The sequence below is a fragment of the Narcine bancroftii genome, chromosome 7, assembly GCF_036971445.1.
Source record: "Narcine bancroftii isolate sNarBan1 chromosome 7, sNarBan1.hap1, whole genome shotgun sequence".
In the NCBI taxonomy this organism is placed as follows: domain Eukaryota; kingdom Metazoa; phylum Chordata; class Chondrichthyes; order Torpediniformes; family Narcinidae; genus Narcine; species Narcine bancroftii.
The window spans coordinates 76,713,704-76,741,120 of NC_091475.1; the positions used below are offsets into that span (position 1 = coordinate 76,713,704).

At 41.4% G+C, this 27,417-nt stretch overlaps 1 protein-coding gene across 11 annotated transcripts in view; it reads right to left on the bottom strand.

Annotated features, from left to right (window-relative positions):
* atp11a (ATPase phospholipid transporting 11A) overlaps positions 1-27,417 on the bottom strand; it is a 213,865-nt gene that overhangs the window by 67,747 nt on the left and 118,701 nt on the right. For all 11 annotated transcript variants that reach the window (XM_069890379.1, XM_069890390.1, XM_069890380.1 and 8 more), the window contains 9 exons: positions 25,833-26,030; positions 24,423-24,596; positions 19,155-19,318; positions 17,240-17,311; positions 12,459-12,532; positions 12,150-12,253; positions 9,572-9,753; positions 7,829-8,080; positions 4,292-4,469 (listed from right to left, as the gene is read on the bottom strand). In XM_069890379.1, the coding sequence (XP_069746480.1) occupies positions 4,292-4,469; positions 7,829-8,080; positions 9,572-9,753; positions 12,150-12,253; positions 12,459-12,532; positions 17,240-17,311; positions 19,155-19,318; positions 24,423-24,596; positions 25,833-26,030 (1,398 nt within the window). The remainder of the gene's footprint in view (positions 1-4,291; positions 4,470-7,828; positions 8,081-9,571; positions 9,754-12,149; positions 12,254-12,458; positions 12,533-17,239; positions 17,312-19,154; positions 19,319-24,422; positions 24,597-25,832; positions 26,031-27,417) is intronic.

Sequence of the window (27,417 nt, forward strand, 5' to 3'; positions counted from 1 at the left end):
GAATTGGCCTAATGATGTCCACAATGAGCAGTTGAAGCCATTCATACAGTGCAGCAAGATCTCATTCTCATCGCCAATGTTGGTACACAATAACTCACACTTTTAATCGTAGGAAGATTCAAATGGGATGCTTTACTAGACTCTTAACTGTGTGCAGCTTGCAGCCATGAGGGCCTTCGACACGAACTAAAATGTCACGTAATGATGTCACACACATACATCATTTGCATACATTACAGTTACCCTCAGGGAATGACATGCCTGAAGCCCGAGGTTTCTCTTCTCTGCAACATCCTTAAAGATCCTTCCATCTACTATGCAAGTTATGCCCTTGGTTTGACTCATCAAACTGTAGCTGTAACACTTCACATTTATTTGAGTTAAATTCCCTTATGCTACTCTTTGACCCTCTTCCAGTCAACTTAGAACCTGTTGTCAGCACTGATAATTCCGATGTTGATTTTGAATCCCATTTTGGATCTTATGTGATTTAGTTTTATTTATTTATTCATTTTTTAGGATCTGTCTATTTTTGGCAACACAGAATTTATTGTTCTTGCAGACTTTCTGTTGAAGGCACTCTGACAGTGTTGTCAGAGAGGGTGCAAGATCTTAACCCAGCGGCATTAACCTTTACAGGAGTTGGAGTAAGCCAATCAGCTTTTGAGCCTACTCCAACAATCCATGGCAGATTCAATCTTGGCCTCAATGTCACTTCCTGCCCTCTTCCTTGCCCCATGATTCTCATGCAGTTTGTGGCTACAAACATACCTTGAAAATAGTCATAAACTGCATCTAAACATTTTGCTTGGATAAAGAATTCTAGAGATTCACAACCATTAGAAAAGAAAAACTTTCTCATCTCTATCCTAAAAAGATGGTCCCTTATTTTGAAGCCATGGCATCTAGTTTTAGATATCTGCAATAGGGAAATATTTCATCGTCCACCTTGTCAGTCCTCAACAGAACCTTATATTGGATAGTACAGGAACAAGGCTTTTGGCCTGCAAAGTCTGTGATGACCATGATGCCAATATAAACTAAGTCTTTTTACCCGCACCTGGTTTATAACCTTCTCCTCCTTGCCTGTTTGGGCATCATGCTTCAGGCCCCTCTGTGAAACAAAACTTGCCTCATACATTTAAACTTTCCTTCCTCACCGTAAATCAATGCCCTCAACTATGTAACATTTCCACCCTGGAAAATAAAAACTATATCTGCCTATCAATGTCTGTCATAATTTTGTATACTTCTGCTACCCACCCCCCCCCCCCATCACCCAACCCCATACCCCTCTCACCCTCCAACACTTCAAACAATTCAATCTTCTCCAGCTTCATCTTCAATCCAGACCACATCTTTTGTGCCATCTCAACATCCTTCTTGCAGATAGTGATCAGTACTTAATTTAACACTCCAATTGTGGCCAAAAAAAAATGCTTCATGTAGCTGCAGCACAACTTGGCAACTTTTATACTCAATGTCCTGATTGATGAAGACAGGCATGGCATATGCCATCTTGTTCTACAACATGCTCTAAAAAGACCACCTCTTATTCTTCTGAATTCCGTTGAGTACAGGCCTAAACTGTTCAACTATTCTTCATACATTATTTCCTTCACCATTAAATTATCTGAGAGAATGTTCTCTGCACTGCCCCTATTGCAAGTATATCTTTAAATAACTACACTGTACTCCAAGGATTGTTTTCTGTGAAGTTGCATTAAAGCTTCCCCATTTTTATTCTTTTACACCCTTTTCATTCCAGGCCATCATTCCATGAACCTTCCCATTTATCTGTGCATCTTCAAGCTACCTTTTTGGACTCCCAAAACCTTCTGCGCTGCAAGATTTTATAATCTTACTCTGTTGAAATAATTTTTTTTGTTCTTGGTCCTCCTGAAGCCCATGATCATCTCCTTCATCTTGTCCACGATGAGTCTCAGGTTGTTACTCTTGCACTGTTTCATGAGATTTTCCACCTCTGCTCTGTAGTGCGATTCATCAATGTTGCTAATGAGGCCAACTACTGTTGTGTCATCTGCAAACTTGAAAACACTGTTGGAGCTGGATCTGGTGATGTAGTCGTGCATTAGTAGCATGAACAAGAGTGGGCTAAGCACAAAGCCCTGAGGCGCGCCAGTGCGCAATGTGATTGTGCTTGACAGTCTGCTACCAAACCAGACTGTGGTCTTTTCAAAAGTAAGTCCAGGATCCAGTTACAGAGAGGTGGTGTTGAGTCCCATTGAGGACAGCTTCTCCACCAGCTTCTGGGGAATTACTATTAAATGCCGAGCTGACATCAATAAACAACAGGCATCATTATCCAGGTGGGCCAGGACGGAGTGAAGCGACAGGGCAAAAGCATCATCTGTGGAATGGTTTCTTCTATAGGTGAATTGTTATCTATATCCTTTAAAGGCCCTTTGTGTCCTCTTACCAAACCACATGTGTTTTAATATCAGCAAATTAGGTTACAATGCACACAGTCCCCTCAACCAACTCATTAATAAATTAGATGAAGATTATACATAGTTAAGGGCTCAGAAATGAGCATGTAGCACCCTACAATTTACAGATGACCCATCCTCTTTCCCTATCTGACACAATAATATTGTGCATGGCTCTATGATAAATGCTTAAATATAATGTATCACAAACATATCTACTGGATCCTTCTCCATAATGTTCATTACATCTTCAAAGAACTCCAGCAAATTAATCTGATTTAATCTTCCTTTAATAAAATTTTGTTGATATTGCTCAACTCGCTTGTGATTCCAGTAAATGTTCTGCTATTATTCCTTACAATTGTATGGAAGTACTTTCCCAATGACAGATGTTAGGCTAACTCCAAGTGCTTCCATGCTTTCGCTCTCCTGCCTTTCCTAAATAGTCGCAGTACATTTGCAATTTTACCAATTCTTTTGGACATCTGCAGATTCCTGGGAGATCACAGCCAGTGCTGGGTACATGTTGACTTTTTGCCTCACTGTTTTATCTCATATGGTTTTTCTAAAACCACGAATACATTTCCAAATCAGGTCAGTGCGCGACTTGATGGGGAATCTGCATGTTGCGATGCACCTCCTCTCCTGACCTCTGCGTCAGATCTCATCATTTTGGAGCCTGAGTCATTTACCATGGTGCAATTCACAATTGTGCATCAGCCACTGTAAACCAGGTGGGGCGTTTGGATGATTGACACAGCAGCAATCCAGTGGGCTGGTTTCTCCAGATGATTTCATGCAGGCCAGTGTAGTGCAGTTCACCACCACAATCCTGGCTTGTGCCATGGAGACATTGGAAAAGCCGAAGAGTGTCAGGAGATGGCTCATCCATCACAGAATACCCAGTTCCGTAGCCATAGAATGTCCATGTATGATCCCGTTGGCTTCTGATCAACACTGAGACTCAGCAATTGGAATATCATTGAAAAAAAGTAGTGGTTAGGGTTTCTCTAGCTGGAGACTGTCATTGCCTGACATGTTTTGAGATGAATGTAACTTGCCATTTACCAGCACACACCTGAACATGGTCGAGGTGCTGCAACATTCAAGAATGGGCTGCTTTATTTGCTGGGATTGAATATGGAATCAAACATTGTGAAATCAGCAACACACATCCCCACTTCTGACCATCCTTTGGAAGAAAAGTCATTAACGAAGCAGCTGAAGATGGATGGCCCCATGGCACTGCCCTGTGGATCCTGAAGATGAATGGTCCCATGGCACTGCCCTGTGGAACTCTGCTGTTTTTCTTTCTGGGCTGAGATTCCTGATCTCGAATAACCAAATTGTCTCAATTTAAATTTAAAATTTAGACATACAGCACGGTAACAGGCCCTTTCAGCCCACCAGTCTGCGACGCCCAATTAACCTACAGCCCTGGTACGTTTTAAATGGTGGAAGGAAACCAGAGTCCCTGGGGAAAACCAATGCAGACACATGGAGAATGAGTAGACAGCACAGAATTCAAACCCTGGTCCAGACTGCTGGCACTGTAAAGGTGTTGTGCTAATCGTTACACCAACCGGGCTGCCCATCTCTTCATGTTAGCAGTACGCCTTTGATTCCCATGACTTCAGATTTTCCAGGGAGCTGTAACCCCATTGCATCAAATGCTGCCTTTACGTCAAGGGGAGTCACTCTCACCTCAACTCTGGAATTCATTTCCCTGGTTACGGTCATAAGTTATGGTGCAGAGTGGTCCCGGAAGAACTGCATGGGGCACTCAGGTATATTAAAATGAACTTGGCAAGTCCCATTAGCATGTAATGTTCAAGGCTAACCTGTGCTTTCTGTAAAGGTGCCATTCTGCAGCATAAAACTCCACTACAGTGGCGACATATTTCCAGAAAAACATCCTTGTAACTGGTCGAATTGCCGTTTTCACCAGGTTTCATGACAAGCGACAAGGTGGCTCCATCGATGATCAGACCATAATCATGCAAATCATTCTGAGAAAATCTAAAACACAGCAGAACAGCTAAGCACAATGATGCAAAAATTACATTCAAATTATACAGAAGGTTATGACTGGGTGGTGCAATGGGCTACATTCACATCTCTAAAGGCAATGCAACCCTACCCAGAGTTTCAAATGCATAGAAAACAACAACTGATTCAGTAAACCTACTCACAGTATTATACCACAGCTGATGAATAGAAAGGAACCTTCAATTGCATCTACATGTGCCAGACCTTATCAGTGATCAGTAAACTGTTCTCTTCATTGCCCAATAATAATCCACAGCTTGTAACAGAGGTTCAGTGAGATAACACTTTGCCATCTCGCAAGTAACCACAAATGAGCAATGGCTCCTTTAAAATTTTGAGAAATGATTTTAGAACTTAATATTTAAAAAAAATGTTTTATATTATTAGACGTACAGGCCAATTCGTCCTTATGAGTCCTTGCCGCCAAAATTACATCCCATGAACCTACACCCTGATACATTTTTGAAGGTTGGGAAGAAACCAGAATCACCAGAGAAAATCAACTCAGACACGTGGAAACATACAAATTCTTTATAGACAGCGTTGAATTCGTACCCAGGTCCATCCAGATCGCTGGCGCTGTAAAGGCGTTGCACTACTACACCAACTACACTGCTACACCAACCATGCCGTCCTATTTGAAATAATAAAATTGTTGCATTTTTAAAAGTTTATTAACTTCAATATTTTTAAATGCAATGGAAGTCAGAGAGGTTGAAAATTTTTAAAAGCTGAGGATAGGACTTCACCAGCTTTGAGTATTTTTTTTTAAACTATCCCTTAGCTGAGGCTTGTGCTGACATTATTACGTTGCACATAAGCCTGCTACAATATAGGGCCTTGTCAACTTGACCATCAGGTTAACACTGCTGGATCAACAAAAATCCAAGTACAAACTTGTTCTATAGCTCAATTGTAAGCATCAACTATTGCCACTAATAGAAATTTCTGCCACACTATTCATCATATCTCAAGCTATTTGGATGACCACCGCAGGCAGTGTATATCCAGTCTTTCCTGCATCTTCAGTAAATCAATCCATCTGGGCCAGTCCTGGCACCTTATCCTCTGCAGAACCATCAATGGACAGCACTGCTGGCATAACAATGACTAACTTGGCATTTCATCTTCACTCACTCGCTCCAACCTGCATGGCCTTTGAACTTGCAATAATTTGTTCACAATGTCAAAATTAAACCTGTTAACCAAGGTTATTCCATTATTACCCACACAGTACTTGCAACTTCCAATTCTTCATGTACATAGGAAAAGACTGAAGAGGAGAACATCTTCAAATGCCCTTTGCCATTTAAACAGTATTTTGAACATGACCATCTTTGTATGGGCCCACATCCATCTCTCTCACACCATCTTGAAGCCTTCCACTTCAAGAAGAAGCCAAACCAATTCACAGAACACAACAGCACAGCAAAGGTCCTTTGGTCCAGGATTTTGTATTGAACTATGTAAACCTACTCCACAACAATCTAATGTTTCACAACCTCATATCCATAACATTCTATTTTTCTGACATCCTTGTGCCTATTTAACACTCTTTTAAATGTCTCTTTTGTACCAGCCTTCTTCACCACTCCCAGCAATGCATTCCAGGTACCCACCACATAGTGCAAAAAAACTCACCCCTGACAGCTCCCAAAAACTTTCCCCCACTCACATTAAACAGAAATCTTCTGGAATTTTCTTTTATTGCCCCAGGAAAAAGGTGCTAGCTGTCCACCCTATCTAAATCCCTCATAATCTTCCATATATCTATTATATTACCTCTCATCCTTGGTCACTCCAAAGGGAAAAGCATGAGCTCTGTCAACCTTGCTTCATACAAGACTCATTCTCCAATCCGAGTAACATCCTGGTAAATCTCTTCTATACCCTATAACCATATAACAATTACAACACGGAAACAAGCCATCTTCTAGTCCACACCAAACCAAGTACTCTCCCATCGTCCCACATACCTGCACCTTGCCCATAACCCTCCTTCCCTTCCCATCCATATACCTCTCTAAAGTTTCAACATCCTAATGAGGCAACATAATACTCCAACTGTGGTCTAACAAGAGTTTTATAGAGCTGCAACTCAATCCTTGACTAATGAAGGCCAACCACCATCGGTCTTCTTAATTATCCTATCAACTTGTGTGGCAACTTTGATGGATCTATGAACTCTATTTCTGACTACTCATTTCCTACCATCCAAGATACTGCTACAAAAACCAAAACTATACTCAACCACGTCAGGCTTTTGTTTAGAGATGTGTGGATAATTCCCTCAAATCTCTTTCTTTGCATGTGATAGAAAATCAATGACAATACCCATGGAGTTTTCTGATCTCACTTCAAATCAAAAAGTACCTTAACCTTGCTTTTGATACCTATGCTTCTTGAGGGGTAGCACAGTTAGTGTAGTGGTTATATGGCAACTCTAGTGAATGGGGTTCAAATCCAGGGATGTCTGTAAAGTTCTTATACATTCGCCCAGTGTCTGTGTGGGTTTCCACTGGATGCTCCAGTTTCCTCCCTCGGGAGTTAGCAGGTTGATTGGTCGTATAGGTGTATTTGGGCGTTGCAGGCTTGTGGACTAGAAGTGCCTGTTACTGTGCTGTTCCTCGAAGATTTAAAAAAAATGTCTTCATACTATCCATCTTAATTCTGCCTTTCTCTGGCTCTTCTATCTTTATTCAGTTAGATTATACACAAAAGTGTTGGAGAAACTCAGCTGGTCATGTAGCATCCATGGAAAGTAAAGAGCAACCAACATCCTGGGCCCTTCATCAGGTATGCAACAACTAACCTTTATAAGCCCAGGAATTGACAGCTACTTTTCCATATAATTCCATTATTTCCATTTCTCAGCTTTCCTCAAACTTGTGCCACCTTTCACACTAATGCATCAAAGTTGTTTTTCTCATGCTGTAGATTTTGCTCCACTCTAGATGACCTGACCTTCATCCATGTCCATTCCAATTCAAGCACAACTGCCTCCATCCTTTGTTTCCCTCTAAAATGCCTAATGTATTTGCTTTGTGCTCACTCATCCACCATCCTCTGCCACTTCTGACAGGTCCCATGTCATACCAACACCACACACATCTCCTCCCCTTTTAGCACTCCAAAGGAACAATTTGCTCTCCTACTTTCTTCAAGGTTCTACCAATTGGGAGTGGGGGGAACGCCCAAGTGTTCCATTCATTGATTAGAACCAAGCTATGCTACATTTTATGAGGGGACACACCAAATGTCAAAATTTAGGTCATCAATTGCAAAGATTAAAATTTGATCACAGTTCATTTATTAACCAAGATGCCCACCCTGAATAACTGTCTCTCCGCAAAGTATCACTTTGTCTGAGAATTGTTCTGCTCAAGTCAAATAGCACATCATGTAAGTTTTGCTCTTCTATTCGTTTAGTTGTCAGCTCAAAAAGTTGTGTTGTTTTTCTGAAAAGTTTGCATGCATAACAGGTGGCTGCAGCTGTTTCCATTTTGTCTCCGGTGAGAACCCACACTTTTATTCCAGCCTTTTGCATTGCTTCTACACTCTCAGCCGTCTTGTCTTGTAACCTGAAAAACACATCAACTACATCTGAATGCTTGAAAAAAAATCAGGAAATTTTCAACATAATCCTACAGATCCATTTGCAGAAACAAGAACACAGCCTAAAGTTACAACATGCACAGAAGCGCGCGCACGCACGCACGCACGCACATGTGCGTGATGAATTTTGGGGGGGAAATGGGAAAGAAAGTAGGAAGGGCAATCATTAATCTTCTTCCATGCTGGCACTGCACATTTAAACATTAGGTTTTATAGTTTATTTAACATGAGGTAATTTTTGGCTCATAACAAACTCTTGCATTGGTCCAGTGCCTAAAAGAAAAACTTGAATTTTATGCAATGCACAAAAGATCAAAGCTGACTGCCCAACACCAGGGGAGTGAAAACCACAGAGACTGGAGAGAGAATGAGAATGACAAACATTGGAAGGGGGGGGGGGGGTGGGGGGAAATGGTGGGTGGATGAGGAAAAACAAGAAAATTAAAGAGGACTGGAGGAGGCAGGGTTGAGGATTATTTAGACAGCTCACCTGGGAAAAGCAGAAGTAAATTTGCCATAAAAATTTTGGGGAAGGTTGGGGTTGGGGACAAAGTTAAAAGTACCTCGCGGGAAGAAGAGGAAACACTGAACTTCCAGCAGTTGTCCCAGTTGGCCATTTTAAAAATCATTGCCAGCCCACCTGCCCAGCCACAGATGACTCTCAGACATTGAAGATATCTATGTGAAGTGCTGCCTCACTCTGGCCATGCTCTCTTCTCACTGGTAACTTCAGGCAGAAGTTACAAAAGCTTGAAGTCAGGAAACTTGAGGTAAAAAGATCTAGATCAGGCTCTAGGTCCTCCCCACATGACTCCAACCACAATACTACCCATGACCACATGTCTGAACACTGTAGATTCTGCACATCTTTGGCTCCATTACCCAACTGTGAATATGGTTTCTTCATTGTTTACATATTTCCTCATTTTTTGTATTATTTTTTCTCTTTATTTGTTGTGTTCTTTATGTATCTCAGAAACTGCATTAAGTAAGACTCTCATTGGATCTGCACATTGTACTTACGTAGAGGTTTTTCTTTTCGCCCAAGCACCTGTGCATAGACCTCTGATATCAGTCTCTGATATTACAAAAGAGGAGATGTTTGTGGTCTTGAGGAACACAAAGGTAGATAAGACCCAAGCACCTGACCAAGGATATTGTGGGAAGCAAGGAAAGAAATTTATGAGGTCCTGGCAGAGATTTCTGTACCTTCCATCAACATGGGTAAGGAATCGGAAGACAGGAGGGGTGCTAATGTTTGTTCTTTATTTAAGAAGGGCTGCAACGACAAGCCAGAAAACTACAGGCCAGTGATCCTCATGACACTTGGTAGGTCAGTACTCAAAGAGATTCTGAGAAGCAGGATCCATTTATGTCAAGTTTAACGGTAGGGCTAAGCATGGAAAAGTTAAACAAAAGGGCTGTTTCCATGCAAAACCTCTGACTCTATAACTGACCTGTCCTCTACAGCTGTTGCTCCCAGCAAGTCCAGGTCACTCTCAACCACATTGTAAGCTTCAGCAAGTTTCCTGTCCCGGTCTTGAAGGGAGAGCTTTGCATTCTGAAGGAGTGTGTGAATCTCTTTGTACTTCTCACAGCTTAGCACTTTGTAGGCAACACATAATGTTCGTAGTCCTTCCTAAAAATAAAAGTGAACTCAATACTAGAAAAGTTCTGGTGCCATCCTGCGTGAAAAGATTCTGCATTTGGAAGCAAGAAAGTCTGCAGACGCTGGGGTCGAGTGCAATGCTCAAATGCGCTGGTGAAACTAAACAGGTCACATATCATCCACAGGAAGTAAAGGGTATACCTTGACGAAGGGGAAAGGCTTAAAATGTTGGATATCCTTTACTTCCCATGGATTGTTGCATGACCTTGTGCATGGTACTTCGTACATTTCTGAATTAAAACACACCACAAATATTTGACATCTGCAAATTTTTCAAACACCAATCAGAAGCAGCCTTCACATAAACGTGGTTTGGATCAATTTTATTAACTTTAATTATAATATCAAATTCCACACCTTGAAAGCTTACAATATTTTGGATGTTGAAACTAAAATGAAAATAAAATACAAATGTATACTTGGGCAGAGTGATCTTGGAAGTCAAAAATGAAACAGGATTATTCTCAGCTCAGTGAAGTTCCAACTTCCAGAAAACGGAGTTTCTCTGCACTCCAACAACCCTGACAGGTGATGAATCTACATCTTCATTTAGAGTGAGCTTGTTTTTCTGTCAACGTTTGCCTGCAGTACATGCTGGGCACGACAAGTGAGACAAGATCACTTCTAGACTTTGTCAACCACTGGCATACTTGCTGATGAGAATCTGTTAATGTCATTTGCCTGATTAAAGTACAAGTTCTGGGACAAATGGGGTATGTGAAAACTACATTGGTGAAATGTGTTTACTCTTCTGTGTGCATACAGGATGTGAATAACAGGACAGACCAAGAAAATATGACAAAACAATGGGCAGGTTACAGCATCTGGTAGAGGAATCAAGGACAGAATGTAGGAATGGCAGGAAATAGAGGGATATAGATGATGGACAGGCAAATGGAGCACCCAACAGGGACAAATGCTTAAATCCACAACATCCATGCTGACCACAATGTCAGAGTAAAATGCAACACAGTTATCACAATGTTGACAGCACCGGTGAACTGGGTTTGAATTCAAAGCTGACTGTAAGGAGTTGTACGCTCTTCCCATGTCTGCATTGGGTTCCACCGGGCACCCCAGTTTCCTCCAACTCTCGAAAAACTTGCGGGGTTGGTGGGTGAATTGGTGTATTTGGCCATATGGCCTCTTTGGCTTGAAGAGCTTGTAACCATGTGTATCTCTAAATTAAAAAAACCTCTCCCATTTGCCTGCCCATCCCTCTATTTCCTGCCTTTCTGTCTCTTGAATATTCCTAGGCATCTCTTTCCTCCAATTCCTCTGACACCATATTCCAGGCACCCATTACTGTGTGAAAACAAAAATCTTGGAAATTTCCTCTAAACTTTCCTCTCTCACCTTAAACTGCACCCTCATTTGAGTCGTATTTGACATACCTACTCAAAGGAAAAAGATAGTCTGTCTGTGCCTCCCATAATTTTATAAACTTCAATTAGGTTGCTCCAATTCTCCAGAAGAACAATCCAAGTTACTGTATATCCAACCTCCCATTATAAATAAAATTCCAATCCAGACAATGTCCTGGTGATCCCCCTCAGAACCCTCTCCAAATCCTCTACATTCTTCCTGGCATGTGGTGACCAGAACTCTACACAATATTCCAAATATGCACAAACCAAAGTTTTATACAGCTACCATCGACTTCCCAACTAACCTCAAGGCCCCAACTGATGACAGCAATGTTGCATACCTTCTTTACCACCCTATCTCCTTGTGCTGCCCCTTTCCAAGAGCTATGGACTTGTACACTTAACACTTCTAAAGGTCCTACCCTTTACCAGATACTTTCCTCTTATATTTGACCTCCCAAAGTTAACACTATACTCTTGTCCACATTAAACTCCACTTCCATTTCTCTGTCTATACTTCTAATTGGAAACCTCCATTACCCTCTGTCGCTATGGCTAAAGTAATTATGAATTCAATCTACTAAGCCTTCTGGTTCAGTCTACCATGAGGGACCATGCCAAAAGCTTTACTGAAGTCCACATATACAGTATCGACTTGTCTTGCCTTCACCAATCATCTTCGTCAACTTCAAGATTGAATCATTTGTAAGGTATGGTTTAATAAGTCCCCAATAGGTTTATGCATTTTCGCATATTTATTGACTCTTTCAAATAGGGATGTTGCAGATAATTTCAACTGGATGGCACCAAGCAGTCGAGGACTGCAACTGTTCCCATACAATATCAATCCTCTGCAAATCCCATGAAGATGAAGCTGAATCTTTTCTTCAATATCCATGTTTTAACAGTAACTTGGAAGTTTAAACTAGGCAAAGCATGTTCATGTTAAATGTAAAATCGGAAGACTCATTGGTAAGGACCAATTCTGCCTTGACATACCACTGCATTATGTTGCACTCGCTGTTGTACCAGGTCCAGCTTCCCCTCCTTCACTCGAGGAAAAATGGAAGAATCAGCTCCTTTACAGAACAGTATTATTTCCCCTGGTTAATACACAATAACAAAAATGATTCAAGTTTCTGTGGACAGTTTGAATAACCAATGGCACAGGCGATCAGCAACAGATAATGAACAGGAGTAGTAAATGAATCAGGAACTCCACTTGTTAAAAAAAATTAATAATTTTTCACAGAACAGCGATAAGTAGGAATTCTGACCCAATCAGGCATTCTGATCCCATCCACTCACCCAATTCTGATTGAACGATGACGCTCATCCTGCGTCTCACAGAGTCAAAATTCAATGTCTCGAGTAATTTGTACCTTAGAAAGAAGGAGAAAAAAAGAATTTTAGGAGTGTGGGATTCACAAGTTCACAGTCCAAACTTCCATTTGTGTTTTCAGTTCTGTGGGTATATCCTTATGAATGAACTTGGGCTAGTTTCAATTAAAGCAGTTTTTCTTTTTGCCTGAGCACCTGTGCATCGACCTCTTTTCCTGTTGCAATTTCTTGTCTCAAGCCCCCTGCTTCCAACACAGAAAAGTCCACCATGTGGCTTCAACTACCTCATCGACAACCCAACAATATTACTACCTCCCTGCCACTAATAACCACCAGTGAGCACAACTGGGTACAGTGGCTCAGTTTATTGTACAAGAAAAAGACAGATTTAGTAAGAGTTAGCCTCTAGTTTGCTGGCTTGTCCTTTCATCTTTTCTGTAATAAAAGGCACAATGTTAACCAGCCTTCCAGTACCTCATGGCTAAAGAGGATGCAAATATCTCTGCCAAAACTATTTCTTTATATATGGAGATAAATTTGGACAGGATTTTTAGTGTAGGTCACATACAATCACTAAAACAGATCTTATTTAAAATATTGGAGCTCTGCTTATGCTCGACAGGCCAGCTCCAAGAGCCTTTGCAAAAGCTTTGGAGAGTGCCCAAGAGACTACATTAATGGATTGTTGCTTACAAAAAGGCAACAGATGAAAGAACTCATCGGAGCCACATTCTGTCTGGAGTGGAATGTGCTGTTCTAAGGTCATGTGGTTTAGCAAGCAGAGAGAGTCAAACAGGCTTTTTTCTGAGAGAAAAGGAGAGGATTCAATTTTGCAGTGCTACAGTCAACAGCAGCAGCTGGGACTGGAACAGGACAAGCTGGCAAGCTTGAAGAAAAAGCCCCATTTGGAAGACGGGTTATGAGTGCTTAGTTTAGCCTGGCCAAAGCTCTTGTGGTTCATGCAAGAGGAGAGGACTGACTGCCTAATGTTTCACTTGAAATAAGGGAAACAAAAAGACACTCTGTGGTGACCTGAAAAAAAGAGGTTATCATCTGGAAAACCCTGAGGGGGCAACCAAGACACTGGAGTGACTGATAGAAGTACATCAGTTGTGGATGTCCTGGAACAACAAATCTCTCCCTGAAAACTGACAAGAACCTTCCCGAGCAGTAACCATTTGCCTTTCAAGCACAAAAGCCTGGTGAACTTTATGAATGTTAAATTCTGTGCACAGTATAAGAATTGCCTGCAACCAATGAACTTGGAGGAATGAGAAGTGAGATTGGACTGTGAATCAAAGAACTTTTCTGAACTTACATGCACATTACATACACATGCGCCTAGAATTAGAAGGGGGTTAAGTTAGGTTAAGTAAGTTAATAGTAATGTTAAAGTTTTATCCTGTTTTTATGTTTAAAGATAATTAAAAGCAACCTTTGTTTAAGTAACCATTTGTCTTGGTGAATATCTATTGCTGCTGGGTTTTGGGGTCCATTGGGCTTGTAACAGTATATACATAGTCAGATGATAATAAACATGAACTTCATAATGCTGGAGAAATTCAGCTGGTCTGAATGGAAATATCAATTCTGAGTAACACCCCTGTGCTCACATGTCTCTCCATGGCTTTGTGTACTGTCCCACTATGACCACTCGCAGATTGGAGGAATACCACCTTATTTTCCGTCTGGGCACTGTCCAACCAGATGGCATTAACATAGACTTCTCTGCTTTCTGCTAGTCAGCTCGCCTTTTCTTTTCCCTCCCCCTTTCCAGTTCTCCCCTCTCTTCCCCTCCAGCCTCCTAGCCATGCCTCCTCCCCCTCATTGGTGCTGTTCCCACCCTCTCATCTCCACCTATCATCTCCTGCCTTTGCCACCCCATTCCCCCCGCTATCCTTTGGTTTGGACACCCATCAACACTCTAACACTCTTTCACACCTTGATGAAGGGCTCAAGCCCAAAACCTCAATTGTACACTTTTACTTTTGCTACATAAAGGACACTGTTTGACCAGCTGAGTTTCTCCAGCATTTTATGTTTTTACTTCAACCACAGTGTCTACAGATTTTCATGATTTACTTATGAACTTGAAGTGTCTCTAGCTGCAGACACTGATGTGTGGAATTCCATATGTACTTTCACCAGCTTTTGCATGACTGTACCAAGTCCTCCTTTATCTCTGTTCAAACCCTCCTGCAATTGAAGCCAACATTTCAGTTGTCATCCAGTTTGCTTTCTACATCTGCCAGCCCTTTCAACATGAGCCAATACACAAATCCCTCCAGCTTTTTCTAGTTTCCATTTATTGATCATTTTGCTTTCCTCTTCCAAAGAATGAGGATGGATTTGATAAAGGTATGCAAAATTACGAGGGGTATAGATAGAGGAAACACGTAGGCTTTTTCCACTGAGGTTAGGTACAGAGGACCTGAGTTAAGGGTGAAAAGTCAAAAGCTTCAGAGGATCTTCTTCACAGAGAGTGGTGGGAGTGTGGAACAAGTTGCAAGCTGAAGTGGTGAATGCAGGCTCAATTTTAACATTAAGAAGAATCTGGACAGGTACATGGATGGGAGAGATATGGAGGGCTATGGGCTGGGTGCAGATCAGTGGGACTAGGCAGGATAATAGTTTGGCACAGACTAGAAGGGTCAAAGGGCCTGTTTCTGGTTATTATGATTCTAATAACATTATTTCTGGCAGCGTTGGCATAGTTAGCACAACACCTTTACAGCACCAGCGATCGGGACAGAGGTTCAAATCCAGTGCTGACTGTAAGGAGTTTGTATATTCTCCCCATGTCTGCGCGAGTTTTCCCCAGGGTTCCAGTTTCTTCCCACTGTTCAAAATGTGTAGGTTAATTGGATGTAAATTGGACAGCACAGACTCGTGGGCCAAAATGACTTGTTACCGTGCTCCAGGTCTAAATTAAAAAAAAATCCCCCAGGAGTTACCCAAAAGTGTCTGGAGATTGCACAGAAACAGTTGCAGGTCACAGAAATGCACCTTTTGGCCTCAGCTCTTGCATCGATCACCCGATTTCTCAGTTACCTCAGCACAGTATGACCCTCAGTTCTGTCCAGACATCAGGATAAAGTTCCGTCAGTGCTGACCCAACGACAGCCTAGGAATCCCCAATGCTGCCTCAGTGTGGGATCCAGGAGCTCCCTCAGTGCCCTGCTGCATGGCCAGCATTATCCCAGTACAGGATCGGGGGGCTTGCCTCAGAGCTGCCCCAATGAGGGATTGGGAATTCCCTCAGCACGGTGCAGTGCGGGAACAGGGGGGTCCTTCAGGGATGAGGGACTCCTCAATGGTGATCCAATGTGGGATTAGGGGCTACATAACTGCTGGCTTTCGAACAACCCAAGTGCACCCCTACTGTCCTTTTGCAGGATCAGGGAGCTCCCCGACCACTGCACTGATCACAGCCAAAGAATGCCACCAGCACTGTCCCAAGGTGGAATCAAGGGCCTGAAAGTTTCTTGGGTTCTGTCCAGAGGTCAACCCAAGGCTTCTATAGATCTGTGCCCCTGTTCAGTCTGGTAGTTTGATACATTGGCCTTCAACTGTTCCAAGTTTGAATACCTTGGAGAATATCTTGGAAAGAATCAACTATGAGGTGATATGGTTAGCATTGTGGTTAGTGTAAAGTTATTACAACACTAGCAACCCAGGTTCAAATCCACGGCTGTCTAGAAGGAGATATTTTACATTCTCTTCATGACCTGCTTGAGTTTTCTCTGGATGCTCCAGTTTCCTCCAACCTTCCAAAGATGGTTAATTAGGAGTAATTGTGGGCAGCATTAGTTTCAACGGCCAGAATCGGCTTCCACCATCTTCCAAATAAATTGAATTTAATTTAATATATTTAACTCCAACATTTAGATAACATAAATTAAATCAATGCTTCTGTATAGGGCACATTTGCTCCTTTATTTAAAAAAAAGCAGAATTTGCATGCTGTGTTGCACTGTATGCTCTATGTTACATGTCTAATTAAAAGGAAAAGTCTGTTTTGGTGTTTTTTTTCCTTGCTGAAAACCCACTTGTTTGCACAAAAACAATTTAACAGTTTCACATTCTGCCACAATTCGAGCCAAGAACTGACAAAATCTCATTGATGAATAGCAACCAGAAATCTTCCCTTCAATTCAAGTGACTTGTTTGAAACTAATTTTGCATCGTACAAACAGGAGTGATCGAAGAAAAATAAGATGAAAGGCTCATTTTTCCATTCAACAATGAACAAAAATATATCTGGTGAGCTTGCCAGCTGCACGGTCTTCTTCCTCACAGTCACGCCCTTGGCACGACTGTATGCCAACAAGTTACCATTATAATATGCTCTGGGATACTAATGATCAGCTTGACTCATATAAACACATCATCCTGATTACACCACGATCTTTATCCCCTCACTGACAAAAAACAGATTCTGAAAACAGTTTGAATTTCTTTCCTCAGTAATTAAACGGTCTGTGGCCCAAGACAGAAAAAGGACGAGTGAAAAAATTCATTTTACAATAAGGATAATCAATTTTATCTATGAATTATTTCTCAGATCTTTCTCAACTTCTAATACTGATAATTACATACCCATCTTGATATTCTTCATCAAAACTGAGTCAACAAATTAAACCAAGCAAAACAAAATTGTAGCCATCTCATGAAATCGTACTTTTCTTATTTTCCAGAATAAGATGGTTTTAAGTTTTTTACCTCATTTTAAAAGGCACATACAATACCTTTCGACTTCGGCCTCTGAGTTCTCAAGTTCCATATAGTTGTCTTTCAGCTGTAGGAATGAGTACCCATACCTGCAAATTAAAACATCATTCAAACGAAGGCACTCAGCACAAAGAAACATGACCATTGGTGATAAATTCACAGAGCTGGAGTACTTGGGGACAAGGAATTTGCATGGTCTAAACCAAATTTAATGAATGTATGAGCTGATTGTGATCATGAAGATAATGAATTATTACAAAAAGGCAACCATTTTCTCTGGTCTCAAACCATGGTCTAGCCTTTGCATGACTCATGTAGCATATAAACAGGCCATTCAGCCCATCACACCCATGTCAACCTTTTTGCCCATCTGGTCTCACCTCATTTGCTGCAAAAAAAACCCAAAATTAATGGCGGCACTCCTGGAGATGCTGTAAATGTAGCACTGGCTCTGGTGCAGACATGGGGATAGCAGAAATATAGCACTCTCCAAAGGTCTTACTGCCAATGGTTCCATGCAGGCTTTAAACAGGCAGTTAAAGGAGCCTGTGGTGTTTTATTTAAAATCCTATTACTGTGGGGTCTGGGCCTGTGTTCAGCTGCGAACAGGAGGGGTTGGAGACTCCAGGGGAGCAGCAGACCCATGCAGGGCACCAATAATGGCGAGAACACACAACTTCCTGCCCACCCGGTTGAGAAGGAGAGGCAGAGGAGATGAGCCCAAGAACGGTGATGGACTAGCAAGGGGCTCTGTGGCTGAAGGACACACACAGGCAGCAACCTGTTGTCAACTTGCGCATGAGGAATCTACATAAGCTGCAGGCTACTAGCAGCTTGAGGTCAAAGGACTCTCATCAGGCTGTGGCCTGCTGGAGACTCTCATGAGAGCCAGGAATCAGAACCGGGATTCAAGAGGGTGCCGAGGGCAAGGAGGATACTGAAGGGCCTTGCGCGGTGAAGGCTTCCTCGTTGTGTCAGAGTTTTGGATCTGAGCTTGGGTTTCCAATGGTTTGAACTGAACTGAACTGGAACTAGAGTCTTGTGTGACTTCAGGAGTGCTGGATGCCAACCCAGGCAAAGCAAATGGCAAATCTTTGACTGACTTAAAGGCAAATTTCGTGTCATATTACATTTCTTTTTTTATTACTTCACAATAAATAGTATCTGATCCAATAAGGACTGGATCTTTCCACACCATCAATTGAAGAGCTTGACTAAAGACTTGTTCAATATAATTTCCCCCTCTGGCACCATGTTCCAGAAAACAACAATCCTCTATAGAAAAAATACTTACCCCTCAGATTCTTTTCAAAATTCATTCTTCTTGTTTTGAAATTATGCCTTATTGTTTTTGATACCAGTTTAATTTAAAGAAAATGTTGTCTATGTAGCTACCATATCTACACCTCTCATTTCAGCCTCCTTCATTTCAGGGAAATTAAGCGCAGGCTATCCAAACAAACTCCAGATTCCTTACCTGTGCCAAACAATGATACAAAAATCTCCATCCAGGCCCCAGCTATCTCCTCCCTTGTTTCCCATAGAATTCAAGTAATATTGTCACATGTACCAAAATACAGTGATAAACACAATCTTCTTGAGGGACTTAGCGAGTCAATAGAATCAGTGGGAGAGGAAGAAAAGTCAATATATAAAAGATGAAGAGTTTGGCTCATAATGTGGACCATTCATTCTGGAGGAAGCAAAGAGTGACAACTTCTTATGTTCTCATAGATTCTGCATGACCTGCTGAGTTTCTCTAGCACATTTGTGCATTGCACTTGACCCCAGCATCTGCAGATTTTCTAGATAAACCCCACCATTGAATCTAAATCAGTATCGTATCAGGAAATATTGAGAATTCTCCTCTTTGCAAAACCACCCACTGCCCTCCTCCCATTCCAATTATAAAGAGAGTTACTTGTTCATTACCTCTTTACACCTTCCACCAGAGCAATCTCATCTGGTGAGGAAGAAATATATACTGAGGAACTCCCACGTTCCTGCTGCTGCTTTGGATAATCAGTCTGGTCTTCTCCCTTCACCTGGACTGTGTGGCAAAGACACAGTGCACGGAAAAACAGGTCCTCTCTTCCCTAGAAATGAAATAACAAAATGAAGCAAGTAAACAGTGGCTGGACATGCATCAACCTGTCCTGTACAATACTTTGTGCAAATGACAAGGCTTTTTATCCTCAATGTATCTGTCTTGCATACATACATTAAAGCTTATTTTCTGAGCAATACGGCTTCAATTGTAAGGACTCCACATCAAGGCAATTGAATCAACTGGCTGAAAATATGCACACCATCAATTGAGTTTCAGTTCATGATTTCTTCCAAAATCCATCCCATCTGTTTCATGACAGTATTTCTCTTCCAGTCAGAAGAGAAGCGGGTCCTTTGGTCCATCTTGTCAATAATGCCTAACGTGTTTTTGAGCTAGTCCCACTTGCCTGCATTCGGCCCGTATCATTTCCTATCTGTGTACCATTTAAAAAGACAATTGCAAAAATTGGAAAGCAGACAAATATTTCTTAGGATTTTTAACAAAACCTTGTCACAAAGATTTAAGGAAGTGCCTTAGAGGAGGAAAGATCCGGGAGTAAATTCAAAAATTTAGAGGTCAAGTGGCTGAAGACGCAATCACTAAAATTCAAGCAGAGAAAGCAAAAAAAAACCAGATGTGATGAATCTGAAATAAACTCTCTCCACAGATGTTCCCTGAATGTCTCTTGCATTTTTGTTTTTATTTTAGATTTCCAAGAGATTTTTGTTTTGTTTCTTCATGACTTCAACTTTTGCAGCTGTGTCTTCAGCTACTTGGCTTCCAAGCTCCAGACTTTCACAAAACTATTCCTCCCTTACAACACAGCTTTTTAGTTTAAAAAAAATGAAACACTTTGGTGAACTTTCCATTGTTTACTTGTTTTTCACGTCAGCTGCAGGCTAGTTTGTGGCTGACAAGTCCGATGCGGGACAGGCAGACACGGTTGCAGCGGTTGCAGGGGAAAATTGGTTGGTTGGGGTTGGGTTTTGGGTTTTTCCTCCTTTGCCTTTTGTCAGTGAGGTGGGCTCTACGGTCTTCTTCAAAGGAGGTTGCTGCTCGCCAAACTGTGAGGCGCCAAGATGCACGGTTTGAGGCGATATCAGCCCACTGGCGGTGGTCAATGTGGCAGGCACCAAGAGATTTCTTTAGGCAGTCCTTGTACCTTTTCTTTGGTGCACCTCTGTCACGGTGGCCAGTGGAGAGCTCGCCATATAACACGATCTTGGGAAGGTGATGGTCCTCCATTCTGGAGACGTGACCCATCCAGCGCAGCTGGATCTTCAGCAGCGTGGACTCGTTTTTAGGGACAAAGGAAAACTCATGGGAACCAACTGATTAACACACATTAAAACGACTGACAGAAGGGCCTCAGGCATCAACAACTTCCTAACTACTCAGGATTTTCAAACCAGATGCCTGAGGCTCAGGTTAACCAATGGAACAGACAGGAGGCTGTGCTGCTACAGAGGTTGTGAGATCCCACTAATGATGATGAAGGAACTTTGAACCATCACAGCAGAATGTAACAACATACTCTTATTTAGGATTTGAAAATTTCACTGAATTATCAAACTGTCAAAAAGTGATACAAACTGAAGAACAATTCCTTGATCGAGACAGACAAAGTCAAGAAAGATTAGGTATAATCAGTATGACATATTTCAAAGGAATTTTGTCTCAGAGATCTGGTAGAGTTTTTGTTTTGAAGAAGTGACCAAAGTTAATGAGAGCTTGATCTCTACATGGACTTCAGCAAGGCCTTTGACAAGGACCTGTGCAGTTGGCTGATCTAGAAATTCAGATCACATGGGATTCAGGGTTGATTTGCCAATTGTCACAATATTGGCTTGGTGGTAGGCAATAGAAAGTGGTGATGTGCATCTTTTCAGGGTAGAGGCCTGTGGCTAGTGGTGTGCTGCAGAGCTCGGAGCAGGATCTGCTGTTATCCATTACTTCTATGAATGATTTAAATGAGCACATAGGAAGCATGGTTACTAACTTAGAAGATGACATTAAAATTAGTGTGGTGGAGAGTAAAGGAGGTTATCAAAGATGACAATGGGATCAAACGGGAAGTGGACTGAGAAATGCCAGATGGAATTTAATTCAGACTATTGCGAATTTTGTAAGCAGCTGCAATAATTTCTCAAGTACAACTCAAAAGGATCACCCTGCCTGAAAGGTCAACTCAGGCAGAAAGTGGCATACCTCGAGAAGTATGCCACAATTAAACATATAAAACCCATCACCTGTAGCAAGGCCACTACAGCTACAACTAGGTTATATCCCCAAGGCTGTAGCTCAAATCTGCAGGAGAAACCACACACACACACACACACACACACACACACACACACACACACACACACACACAGAGGTAGAGTGTATTCGACACTGAGTTTATTCAGTGGCAGCTCTGCCTTTCATAGTCAGCTCGGCTGCGTCACCACTGGGGCATAGCTTGGGTGGTCTGGCTGCTGAATGGTTACCTTGGATGTCTGAGCCCCTTTAAGGTCTCCTGCGCTCCACCGGCGGTGATTAGCCAGTTTCACCACTCTTCCGGCAGTGTATGGAGACGGGCATTTCAGCCCGCAAGATGCTTTGCCAGTTGCCATGTTTGACGGCCATTTCCTGTGTTGGCCCAAGGCGCGGGCTGCTACACACCCATAAATAGATCAAGAGTTGGAGAATGGAATTAACACTGTTCTAATGAAAGATTGGCAACCTGAAATAGTAATTATTTATCTCTTAAATTATATTGTTTGAAGTGCTGAGTTATTCCATTTTTACTTTGACTTCCAGTATTTGCAGCTTTTTGTTTTTTCATTTATGTCCATTTTTGTCTAAAGACAAGAATATGAAGGTGTGCGCTCAGGAGTTTGTTTCATCACTAAAAATCGTGACTGGTTTTCTATTTCAATTTCATTTATTGCACCAATTTCCTTCATGCTCAAAGCCTATCCATCTCAGTTTTCAAAAAACTTAGCCATTGATCCTTCAGAGACCACAGAAGAAAATTCCAAAAGTTCACCATCCTTGAGTGGTAATTTTTCCACTTTAATCCATTGCAGACATCTATGTTAAGCCTTGCCTCACAAAGACAGCCAATATCATAAAGGACCCCCCATCACCCTAGTCAACCTCTTCTCATTGCTACCTTCCATTTCCTGTGCTCCCTGATCCAAGTCTTTAAACCCTTACATATAGCTTGCCAACAACTTAATAAGCAAAAGTTGAGACGTCCTCTTCACTCATTATCTTCATCTATTCCACTTAGTTACATCCTCAAACTATCAGATCATAAAATTATTTGAGTTGATCATAAACATGTGTTCTTTCATAATTACATGTTGACTTGACTGAATCCCATTATTTAAGGTATTCTGTTATTAGATCTTTCATTATTGCTATAGCATTTTTCCCTGATCACTGATACTAATCTATAGGTGCTGTGAGTAAAGTCTGCAGACTTGGTTGAAGTAAAAACAGTGCTGGAGAAACTCAGCAGGTCAAACAGTGTAATTTATATAGCAACATCTTGGACTTTAGCCCATCATTAAGGTATGAGCAAAATTCAGGCAGGCACTGACATATCTGTCCATAGCCTCATGTACCATCAAACAGGCCACATGTAAATTGGAGAAGCAACAACAAATAGTCCATCTGGGTACTCTCCAACCAGACGGCATGAACATCGACTTCTCTGGCTTCTGCTAACCTACTCCCTGTCCTCCCTTTCTTCCCCATCTTCTTTCCTCCAGCTCTCCACCCCTTTTCATCCTTCCCTTATCCACCTATTACCTCCTGGCTGTGAGACTGTGCTCTATCCCCTGCTCCTCTCCACACCATTTGTTTGGGCACCTGTCAAACTTTCCACATACCTTGATGAACAGCTCAAGCCCAGAACGTTGGTTCTGTATCCTTATCTTTGCTGTATAAAGGACACTGTTTGACCTGCTGAGTTTCTCCAGCACTTTTGTTGATGGTACTTGTTTAACTCCCCATTTTCTTTCCCCTCTCCTAAAATAGTGTTGCCAAATTTACTGCCCTCTGCTGCAAAAGAACCACAACCATCTCCAAAGACCAAGGAGCTTATTGTTGATTTTAGGAAGGGAACCACACACCTGTCTGCATTACAAGGATGAGGCAGAGAGGTGGAGAACTTTCAAGTTCCTCAGACCCATATTTCAAAAGATCTTTCCTGGTGCTAGCACATTGAGGCAGATGAGAAGAAGACACACAAACACCTCTACTTTCTAAGGAGTGTGAGGAGATTTGACATGTCTGTGTGCACTCTAACAAACAGATGCACTGTGGGAAGTATACTGACTAGTGTAACATAGCTTGGTTTGGTGATTTGAGTGCTTAGGAATGAAGGCAGCAGCAAAAATAGCCAGAACCATCACCAGCTCTGACCTCCCATCCATCTTAAACATATATATGAAGCCGTGCCTCACAAAGGTAGCCAATATCATACATTTCCCTAGTTACTGCCACCTTAAGGTAGAAGGTACAGAAGCTTGAAGACTACTACCTCTAGGTTCAAGAATAGTTTCCTTCTAACAGTTATCAGGCTCTTAAACTTCCCCTTGTAACATTAATCAGAGTACTACAAAAGGACAGTCTTGAACGACAAAAAACTGAATATTGAACATCAATATCTTTTGCATTCATTACCTGTTTTTCATTCAAATTATTTCTGTCAGTGTAGTCCTATTTTGAAAACAATGAAGGACCTGTTTGCCTGCAGCAATCAAGAATTTTGGTGCAAAGTACATTGTACAAATACATGACGAAGTTGGTTGAGCAACTTTGGAGGAATTGGGGGAAAGAAAGTCACTGCTCTGCATGGAAAGTGCTTGGGGCATTTCCAAGTGAAAATTGCCAAAGATTTGGACATGGATATTGGTAAAATGAATCCAAGCATTCCAGAAGGAATGTTGCATTTTGAATGCCGCAAGTGAGGGTGACACGTATTGCACATGTATCATAAACATTTGAAGTCAAGGGGTAGAAATTGAAAACAAAGGATCCAGAAGATGTCTAACATTGGCAAGATTCTGCTTTTGTTTTCTTGCAGTTCAACTTTATTTACAAGGAAGCTCAGTTCAAAAGATCAGTGCTTTCATCCAGCTGATTATGGATCTTACCCGGTTCACCATCCCCACAGGTGCATCAATAAAATCAATAGCTGCATTGCTGTAAAAGCTCTGTCCATTGGAGATTGAGCGTGATACATGCACATGGCCATCAATACAGCACTCAATAAACTCCATATTATTCTCTGTCAAGGTTCCAGTTTTATCTGTGAAAATGTATTCAACCTATGGAGAAAAATAAATAAATACGACTGCATTATAATCAGCCATATATAGTTATTGCCAAACCATTGGCTTCGAACAACAGTGTACCATGAATTGTTCGAGCCATTTCACAACTCAACTTGTCTGCACATGTTGCAATTATTATAAAGTGTTTTTAATCTCACTAAAGAAAAGATCTCTAATTTCATTTGGCACATCAAAGGGTAAATTTTGAGAAATATTTCTTCAGATGGGAAGCCTAAAATTAGGGTGTATAGTTTCAGAGGGCCATTTTGTTGCAGATGTAAAGTGTGTACAAGTTCAGAAAAGTTCTTTGATTCACAGTCTCACTTCTCACTCCTCCAAGTTCACCGGTATCAGGCAATTCTTATACTGTGCACAGAATTTAACATTTATGAATTATCACCAAACTCTGGTGCTTAAAGGTAATTGGTTCTTGTTGGTTTCAGAGAGACTTGTTACTCGTTGGACACCAAGAAACTGATTCCCTCTGATCAGCTGAAGAAACTTGCCCCATCAGGGTTTTCCAAATGATAACCTTTTCTGCAGGTCACCACAGAGTTCCTTTAATTTCCCATATTTCAGGTGAAACACTCTCACCAGCCATTTCCTCTTGTATGGACCACAAGGGTTTTCAACAGGATGAACTCAGAAAAGCTTGCTTAGTCGGTCTCCCTATCTCTCGATTTTTTGCAAAGGCACTGGGAGCCTGGACTGTCTGGCTCGAGCAAAGCTGTGGCATTTTAAATAAGATCTGATTTGTGAAGAGTTTGTGTTTGTTTGTGACCTACACTACCCTCACAATCTATCTCCTTCAAAAGCATATCTATATACAATATAAAATATGATATAATCCATCACAAGACAAAATGTGTTGGATATCTGGTTCAGTTCAGACAAAAAACATGTTTCAACAAAAGCATAAAACTGCTGCAGGAGACAGATTTATTAACATCACTGCCCATCTCGCACTTTTCTCCTCAATCCCTTCCTCCCAAACTGGTTGCCCTCCCACCTGAACCCACAGTTCTGCATGTTCCTGTCTTACTTGTTCCTTTTTCCACATCTCAGCCTTCCTGGGGGATTCATGGGTTTCGAGGGAGTGTGTCAGCCATATGTGTTCAGAGGAGAGACTACAGCTGCAGGCAGTGTGCAATTTTGGATGCAATCCAGATTGGACCACCTCTTTGTGGCCCAAACAAAAATCTCCTCTACATATATTTGCATTCAACCAACCTGTCCCAGTTCTTCATTCAGATCTGAAGTATTCACTGTTGGACCCTCGCAAACTTCATCATCAAACATTTCCTCATCCCAAGTAATAAAGTAGGAGCCCAAGAACTTCTGCATTTCCACCGTGACGTACATGGATACGGGAATGATGTAATTGAACAGAACCATGAAGGCTAGAAAATCTGTTAATGATGACAAGAACTAGAAAGAAAGAGAAGGGAAGCTCAGAAATTGGCATTTCTGTTCATCTTTTGTAACTTTTATACACAAGAGATTGCCACCAAGCCCTCAGAAGTCTGGTTGTAAATTTAAAGCAAATACAGTAAAATCTCCATTGCTTGGAATTCAAGGAACAATAGATAAAGTTTAAAATTATAAATGTAATTTTTTTTCCGAAGCAACACACAAACCCTTAGTGAAGATGGGAGCAAACATTCAGCTAGCAGAGCTTCCTAGTTGTGCCCCACCCACAGCAACTGTTTGAATAAAGTTATATTTGAATAAAGAGCTAGCTGATGTCACTCACCGCTGGTGTGACTCTAAGTGTCTCCCTATCCCTGTCTAGGAAGGGTCTTTATTTTTATTAGTATTAGGTATTTTGGCAAGGCTTTATCTGTAAACTTGTTAATTATGATGGCTGTATGGTTAGCATAGCGGTTATTGCAATATTGTGACAGCACCAACGACTGGGGTTCAAATTTAAATTCAAATTTTGTAAGTTATGGGAATTACCTGATTAAAGTCAACTTTACATAATTAAAGATTACAGTATTGATTTTTTAAAATTACTTCACATTTTGCACTTTTTTGGTCTTTTAAACTGTTTATTCTTAGTGAAGGTGTATTAGTTAGGCATTCTAATAGTGTCTCAAGCAACCAGAAAATTGAAATATCCAGCCTCTGCAATTGTCACGGTGCCGGATTCTGGGAATTTTCCTGTACTGCAATTCAACAATGTAAAATCATTGCATACAAGAATAATGCAAGTCTTCAATTAGTTGATTAAATGAAATCTTCAGATAAATTTTGTCTTGGGTTATTCATGGACACCTTTTACAACCCCAGTTTCACTGCTGACACTACTACAACATGCTCCATTCACTTTTCCCCAATACTTGCTGATTTCTTCACCATGGGCCCTCACACGTAAGATCAAATGACACTTCCTACGAAGTTTTATTAATAGATCTGAACCAAGGCAAGGCAACGGAGAGTTTGGGACTCTGACAGTGGCATCTCCGGAATATAGAACATGTTGATCCTCATTCCCCCATTTCTCTCCTATCCCCAGCTAGTATATTTTTAATTCATGTATTCATTTATAAGCATCACTGGCAAAACCAGCATTCATTACCCAGCGCAAATTGCCTATGCAAAAGCGAGAGTGGGCCACTTTCTTGTACATGTTTCTGAAGTACAAAACGTTTGGAGCACTGTATGCAGTTCTGATTGCCACACTACTGGAAGGATGTAGAAGCTTTGGAGAGGGTGCAGAAGAGTGTTTTGCTGGGCTTTGAGTGCATGAACTTTAAGGAGGGGCTGGTCAAACCTGGATGGTTTTCTCTAGAGCACAGGATGCCAAGTATCT